Source organism: Humulus lupulus, chromosome X (assembly GCF_963169125.1).
Source record: "Humulus lupulus chromosome X, drHumLupu1.1, whole genome shotgun sequence".
Lineage (NCBI taxonomy): Eukaryota > Viridiplantae > Streptophyta > Magnoliopsida > Rosales > Cannabaceae > Humulus > Humulus lupulus.
Window position 1 is genome coordinate 174793092 of NC_084802.1, and position 8293 is coordinate 174801384.

At 33.9% G+C, this 8293-nt stretch overlaps 1 protein-coding gene across 1 annotated transcript; it reads right to left on the minus strand.

Moving 5' to 3' along the window:
- Nucleotides 1-2987: 2987 nt before the first annotated feature.
- Nucleotides 2988-5513, minus strand: LOC133803664 (uncharacterized). The gene is made up of 2 exons (XM_062241773.1): nt 5083-5513; nt 2988-3681 (listed from the first exon to the last, which is right to left on the minus strand). Exons 1-2 carry the CDS (start codon nt 5277-5279, stop codon nt 3243-3245), a joined length of 636 nt encoding a protein of 211 aa, XP_062097757.1. The 5' UTR covers nt 5280-5513; the 3' UTR covers nt 2988-3242.
- Between the last annotated feature and the right edge of the window lie 2780 nt (nt 5514-8293).

The window sequence follows — 8293 nt, forward strand, 5'->3', positions numbered from 1 at the left end:
GACCTGACAATCAAACATCGGATTCTGAAAGCATCATGTGCAACTATTGTAAGAAACCAGGCCAAACCAAGTTTGAGTGTAGGAAGTTATAGTTCATCAATCAACAAAAATACTCTGCTAATATTGTAAGCACTAGTGATGCATCTGACAAATCGGTCCTTATTTCTACTGATGAATTTGCCAAGTTCTCAAGGTACCAGGAATCACTTAAGTCATCATCTCATTCTGTCACTGCGATTGTTGATTCATAGTGTAGCCGAACGTAAAAACAGACACCTTGAAACTACACGGGCTCTCTTGTTCCAAATGCATGTTCCTAAACATTTTTGGGCCGATGTCGTTTCCACAGCATGTTTTCTTATCAATCGCATGCCATCCTTTGTTCTTAATGGCGAGATCCCATATAAAATTATTTTTCCTGACAAGTCATTGTTTCCAGTTGCTCCTCAGATATTTGGCAGTGTTTGCTTTGCTCGAGATGTGTGTCCACATGTCACCAAATTAGATCCTAAGTCATTAAAGTGTGTCTTTCTTGGTTATTCTCGTCTTTAGAAAGGGTATAGGTGTTATTGCCCTGATATTAACAAATATCTTGTTTCTATTGATGTTACTTTCGTGGAAAACACACCCTATTTTTCGTCCTCATCTACTCCTACCCGTCAAGGGGAGGATGATGATTTGTTGGTATATTCTATCACATCTTTTGCGCCTGACACATGTTCTAAAGAGTCTCATGTTCCTCTACCTGCCTCGGTCACAGCTCCTAACATGCCTCCGCCGCCTATTAAAGTCTACTCCAGGCGTCCACCTCCCATTTCATGTCCTGCACCTTCTTCTTCGTCCTCAGATCCGGACCCAAGCGATGATCTTCCCATTGCACTATGTAAAGGTAAACGCCAATGCACTTATCCTATTTCTTCTTTTGTTTCTTATACTCATTTGTCCTCTTCTTCTTGCTCCTTTATTGCTTCTCTTGATTCTATCTTGATCCTAAAACTGTTCGTGAAGCCATATCTCATCTTGGTTGGCATGATGCAATGATAGAAGAGATGAATGCCTTTGATGCGAATGGTACTTGGGACTTGGTTGATTTACCTTTAGGAAAACGGGCCAAAGGGTGTAAATGGGTATTCACAGTGAAAGTCAATCCAGATGGAACAATTGCTCGATTAAAGGCTCGTCTTGTTGCTAAGGGTTATGCTCAAACCTATGGAGTGGACTATTGCGATACTTTTTCTCCTGTTGCTAAACTTACAACTGTTGGGCTGTTTATTTACACGGCCGCTACACATCATTGGCCTTTGCATCAGCTCGATATCAAAAATGCTTTTCTTCATGGAGATCTTCAGGAAGAGGTTTATATGGAGCAACCTCCTGGGTTTGTTGCTCAGGGGGAGTCAGGGCGAGTTTGTCGTCTTCGAAAATCTTTATATGGTTTGAAACAAAGTCATCGTGCTTGGTTTGGTAAATTTAGTCAGGCTGTTGAGGAATTCGATATGTTGAAAAGTAAGTCAGACCATTCTCTGTTCTATAAAAGATCAACTGTCGATATCATTTTGTTAGTTGTGTATGTGGATGACATTGTTATTACTGGAAATGATACAAAAGGAATCTCATCCCTTAAATCTTTCATTCATACCTAGTTTCACATGAAGGATTTGGGGGTGCTCAAGTATTTCTTGGGAGTTGAAGTCACTTGGAGTAAACAATGTATTTTTCTATATCAAAGGAAGTATATACTTGATTTGTTAACTGAGACGGAAAAATTGGTAGCAAAACCTTTGTAGTACTCCAATGAATCATGTTGTGCACCTTACGAGTGATGGGGAACAATTTGAAGACCCTGAGAAATATCGCAGGTTGGTTGGAAAGTTGAATTTTCTTACTATGACTCGTCTAGACATTACATTATCTGTTAGTGTTGTTAGTCAGTTTATGTCATCTCCAACAATTCATCATTACGTAGCGTTAGAGAAAATTTTGTGTTACTTGAAATGAGCACCAGGACGAGGTATTGTTTACACGGATTATGGGCACACTTAGAATAAGTGTTTCTCAGATGCAGATTGGGCAGGTTCCAAGGTAGATAGAAGATCCACTTCGAGTTATTGTGTCTTTGTTGGGGGCAATTTGGTCTCTTGGAAGAGTAAGAAGCAAAATGTTGTGTCTAGATCTAGTGCAGAATCAAAATATAGGGTTATGGCACAATCTGTGTGTGAGATAATGTGGATATATCAGCTTTTGACTAAAGTAGGATTTAAGACTTTGGTACCAGCAAAATTGTGGTGATATAATCAAGTTGCTTTTCATATTGCCTCAAATCCCGTGTTTCATGAGCGAACTAAGCTTATTGAGAATGATTGTCATTTTGTTCGTGAGAAAATTCAACAAGGTGTGATCTCCACAGGATATGTGAAGATTGGAGAACAATTAAGGGACATTTTCACAAAAGCTTTGAATGGGGTGCGGGTTGATTATCTTTGTAATAAATCGGGCATGATTAATATTTATGCTCCAGCTTGAGGGGGAGTGTTAGAATACATTAGCTGTAAATTAGCTAGAAAATTGAGTCAATTGTAATTATTTTAGTTTCCCAATTTCTCTCCAACGTTCCTCGTTTAGTTTCTTTAATGTTGTATAAATACATGTTATTTACATGAATAAAATACACAATTCATTCACCATTTTGTACAGCACCAATAAATTTATGTCATGTCAGATAGTATTGGGCACCACCGATGCCCTTAACAATACTCCATAGAACCTTGTTTTGTTTTGCTTTTGAGTGACTAATATATAAAGTAGAGTTTAGACTTACTAAACCAGTTTCTTTTCCTGTACGTAACTACATGAAGCAGACACAGAAGATAGGAGAGCATCACAAGCTTGGCGTCCAAATAAAGCTACTTTTTGTCTAAAAAGAAAGACAAACAAAAAAGCTAATCCCATTGTATTACATTTTGCCGCACAATCAATATTGTATAATGTACTATTAATTAAGAACTTCAATCATAAACAAAAAAAGTTATATATTGTGCTACACCCAACTTGTTTCAGCTTTCTTGAACAAAATTGTAGACATTTTCAATACATTCTATTGATAACAAAAATAGTTCGTCAATATCCTTGTTATTTCTAAATATATTGACTTCTTATCTCAACTGCACAACAAAATTATGATTAAATTTTAGAGAAAACAAAAACAAATATCACCTGATATGAATTCTAAGCAACATCAAGACTTAGAAATTAGCAACTTTTTCATTCTCATGTTCTGCATGATCTCCAACATCATGTGAGCCCCCTTCTGCTCTTCCTTCAATCAGCTTCAGTTTATCTGGCCAGCCAGACGCCCTTCTCCTAGCTTCACTACGAGCTGCCCTCTCAGCTATCTTCATTTCATTGAATTGCTGTTCGAACTTGGCTTCATCCTCGGGTGAAAAGAAGAGAACCTCAGTGTTCCCAAGTTCTCCATAGAGCTTCTCAATTTTGGTTTTCCAGAAGAGACCTGTTTCTGTGTCCATCTTGCGGTAAGGTGTTTTCAGCAGGTACTCATCGATCCCACCAGCCTTGTCTATGCAACGAAGGGCGTGGGTTGTCACTTTGACTCGAATATGACGGTCTAGGATGTAACTAAAAAGTCTCTTATCCTGGATATTTGGCTTCCATGTCCTCCTTGTCCTGTAGTCACAAAAAAGAAGGCAAGTCAGTATACATCTATTCAATATTTAGGCAAAACAGAACTTGATAGTGCGCTAAGCTGAATCAAGCAAATTATCCTGTTTTGGATCTAACAGTCATCTATGTTATGTAAATTGATTAAAGAAATCCTTGGAACATTGAGCAAAACATAAGCATAGAGATATATACAAGAAAACTGACAGCAAGTGGTGGGATAAAATTTACAAAGAAGACTACCTGTGTTCATGTAACAAATGATTCACATCAGAAGTAACTTGATAAGAAGAAATAAAGTAAAGCAAGTTTTGTTTTCAATGAACTCGAGACTTCAGAAGACTATTTTTGCTGTTTTGTAGCAACGCTAGTTAAGACTAGTTAAACATTCTGATATCAAGAGCAAATTTCAGTTGGACTGCAGACAATTTATATGAAAAGGTTTGCCAAGTACCACTTGGCTTTGCAAGACAAAAACATTAGCACATACAAACATTCAAAATCAAATATACAAAGTAAATTCCAAGACATTCGATGGAGACTCATAGAACACTTTCAAAACTCATCCACGGATCTATAATTGAGTTTAATGTGATTCAGGGTTCCATGTTTCACAATATTTACTAGAAAAAAAAAACCATGTAAAGAACTTAAAGAAATTCATAACACACTTTGGTGAGGCAAAATTGGATGTTCAGTGGACACTGTCACACGGTGCCACTCACATAACTTAGAATGTGACTACTTCTTCATATCTCAGATACTCAAGATAAAACAATCACTATTCAACTCCCCCAGATTATAGAAGCCAGACTGCAAGGTAAGTTGATGCTACAACTTGCTTTTCTGTCTTGAGTTGAAAATCATTCTCACAATCCTGTACCAGAAAATGTAACTAGTTCACAGATCTCGGTCTATCATTGAGTAAACCAAACATGATCATTCGACAATGGAGGCTTAAATGACAGCAAGTTGCTAAATACATTGGTGTTTCATTACTTTTCTCTAATCTTTAATATCCCTAGTCAACAACACTGAAAACTATGTACACAAAATCATTCCAAAAACTTTAAAATTCTAAAACACATTCCTTTAGTTTGCTCCAACACAAACTTCAATCAGCAGTTACAAATTCAAAGCCAATGAAAATTAAAATGAGAAAATCCAATTCACAACATGGTTCTTGAACTGCACCATCAAATTACTATTAACAAAACACAACGAATCACTCAACAAAGTAAAAGTAAAATCAAAGCTCAAACATAAACCCTCCTAATTCGAAATCAAAACCTTTCATAAAAGAACAGCTAACACTATTAACTATGCACTCACTCAAAAGTAAAAGAAAAAAAAACATTAACAATTGGAGAAAACCCCAGAAATAGAAATGAGATCAAGAGAACAAACTTGTTTCCTCCGTCTTCACTGACGCTATTGCCGAAGCGAATGTGGCGACCGGCGAAGATGCCTCGTTTGGCCCGACCCATTACGATTTTAGAGTCGGGCACACATCTTTTCAGAGAGTCCTTCACTCCCGGAGCCAAGTTCTTCTCTCCCACCTTTTTCATAATGTTTTTAATCATTTCTCTTCCTCTAAACGCCATTTTTCTCTCCTTCTGATCTCTTTTACCGATACGTTTCGGGATGAAGAGCTGAAAGATTTCTGGGATTTCGGCAACGGAAACGGGAGGCACCGTAATTGTCACCGGTGATTAGATAGAAGATAGTAGTCTCGCTTTGCTAGTAAATTTTTGCTTCTCTTGCTGTCTGAGTGGTAAGACTCAAGTGTTCGTTTCGTTACCGTCTAGTCTTTGGGGCATTGTTTACTCCCATTTTTCTTTTACAAAATAAATATATAAATAATTTATCAAAATAATAATAATAATAATATGGACGAAAATTTATTTTCCGTGTAACTACAACCTTGTGGACTTTTGCACACAGAATTTTTTTGTTAGGCAAAAATCCACCGACTATAAGATTTGTAGACTTCAATGAATAATTTGTTGACGTGATAATTAAAAAATATTTAAAAATAAATATTTTTATCAATTAATTAATTTTAAATTAGAAAAATAATAAAAATTAATAAAAACTCATTTTTAAATTTATGAAATTATATAAAATCTTATAAAATAAAAAATTAATAAACATAATTTTGTTTAATCTAAATATAATTGTAAAAAAAATTAAAATCAATATTTTTAAACTAAATTAAAATGTTCAAACTAAATTAAATTAAAATTTTAACCAAATCTATATTTCAAACAAAATATTGATTTTAGATTTTTTTAAATTATATTTGTATTAAAAATTATTTATGTTTCTTGATTTTTTATTTATTGGATTTTATATAATTTAATAAATTTAAATTGAGTTTTTATTAATTTTTATTTTTAAAATTATTTTTATTGATTTTTTAATTTAAAATTAATTAATTAATAAAATATTATTTTAACTAGAACGTAACAAAACCATTACTATTTTGGAGAGAAGAAGCAAAAGTCTACAAATATTAAAGTTCAGATGTAGTTTTGATAATAAAAAATAAATTGGGAGAGAAAAATATATGAGTGTTATAGTTCGCATGGGGGAGCATTTTGTCCTAATAATAGTAAGATTAAAATATTTGCTAGCTAATTATGCATCAAAACATTACAAAAAAAATTGATTATATCATTACTCTTATAATAATTATTTTACTATTATTTTAAAAAATAATTGGCAATCAAAATACTTAAGTTTTCAGAAAATATCATTTAAATACCCAAGTTTTTTTTACAACATAATTATCTTCCGTTACAATTCCTTGATAGCTGTAGAAACCTCATCGTTAACTCTCAAATCAATGTCTACATGTCAACTTCTCATTGATCCAAATTAATTATTCTTATTTTTTATTTATAAAATTAAATTAAATATTAAAAAATTGTTGAAATTCAAATAAAAAATTAAAAACTGATTTACTAATTTTTTTCCTTTCATTCTTTCTCTCTCCTCCCTACCCCAATACCCCCATTCGTCTCTTTCTTTTTTATTTCTTCAATCACTCCATTTTGGCTTCAGTGGCAGGTCTTTTGTCTTCACCACCACCAGAGGCCATGGTTGTCGCCACTCCAAGCCATGAGCTTCGTCATCATTCGTGTAAGCCGCATCTGGGTTCATTTCAAAAAGAAAAACAAATCGATTTGGGTTTCTTTAAGGCAGGGGCTGGAGGCCGGTGTGGGCAACAAGGAAGATTGTGGATGTCGATCTAGCCACGAAGTTGACGCCATGAATACTTGGGGAATGGAGCTTGGGACGACAAATGAAGCTTTATGAATGGAGGTTGTTGTCGACGAAAGCTTTGGGCGAGAACGACAGTGTAGTTAGCATTGATGAACCATCACAAGTCCTCATTTTAGCTTGGGAATAATGGAGAAGAACCTGAACTATCATGGGTTCAATCTCTAGTGAAAGAATCTCCAACTAAAATGAAAGAATCTCTAGTCAACGACCCTTGTTTCACGTGTTTTAGGTGAACTTGCAAATAGAGGGGGTTGATCATGTTGTCTTTGGGAGAAACCAAATGTAATTGCCCCAAATATATTTTTCCTACGTAATTTTAGAAATAAATATAATTGAGTTGGTTACTTGGGGGATCAGGGAGGTGTACTTTGTTTTGCAAAAGTTATTGATCGAATTATGTGTTTTGTTTAATGATAATTTGGACCCTGTGTTTTACAAAATTAAATAAAAGAGTACTATGAACTTGATTTTGGTGAAGATTTTTTTTAATATGATTAAAATGTCATCATATTTTATTAATTAGTTGATTTAATAATATAAAAAAACAAATAAAATAAAATTTAAAAACAATATTTCAATTATTAAATACATTTAAATGAATTAAAATATAAATATAATTTTAATGAATTAAAATCAAAATTAAACATATTCTGAACTTAAACACTTAAATGTAAATCAAATAATCAAAAACATATTTAAATTTAAAACTAATCTAACATAATCAGATTTTATTAAAAACAAAAAATCAAATCAGATTTAATTAAAAACAAACAAATCAAATAGTCTCTTCTTCTTAACCTTTTTCTTCTTCTTCTTCTTCTTCTTCTTCTTCTTCTTCTTCTTCTTCTTCTTCTCTGCAAGTTGTTCCCTTCAACCTAGATCTGGTGAAATGTAACGCCCTACTTCCTTAGAGTTGTTACTATGTGAGTTAAAAAAATATGTCATTAGCTCGCTAATCGATGTTTTAGGTTGAAAGTGTGACTAAATTAAAATAAAACTCATTTAATGAGATTAATTATAAAGATTTGGACATTTATAGAAATCATAAAAAGTTATACAGTTGGGATCCCAAAACATTGTTTAGAAAATGTATTACAACTCAAAATATACATACGGTCGACCTAAGTGACAAAACAAACCATTACTATACATTTCCCAAAATAATCCTGACCGTGGTAGCCAGGTAGGTCGAACATGAACCCGTCACTCCATGCTCTCTGTACTCTTGGGTGGTCAACCTTTCCTTTGCCCTTACCTACACCATAGAGCACCCGTGAGCCAAAGACCAACAAGAAAACTCAAAGCATACAAAGCATAATCCAACCCAATA

Coding starts and splice junctions, on each gene's coding strand:
- LOC133803664 (XM_062241773.1), bottom strand. CDS start 5,279: ATGGCGTTTAGAGGAAGAGAAATGATTAAAAACATTATGAAAAAGGTG. Junction 3,682..5,082: donor AGTGAAGACGGAGGAAACAA/GTTTGTTCTCTT, acceptor TTGTGACTACAG/GACAAGGAGGACATGGAAGC.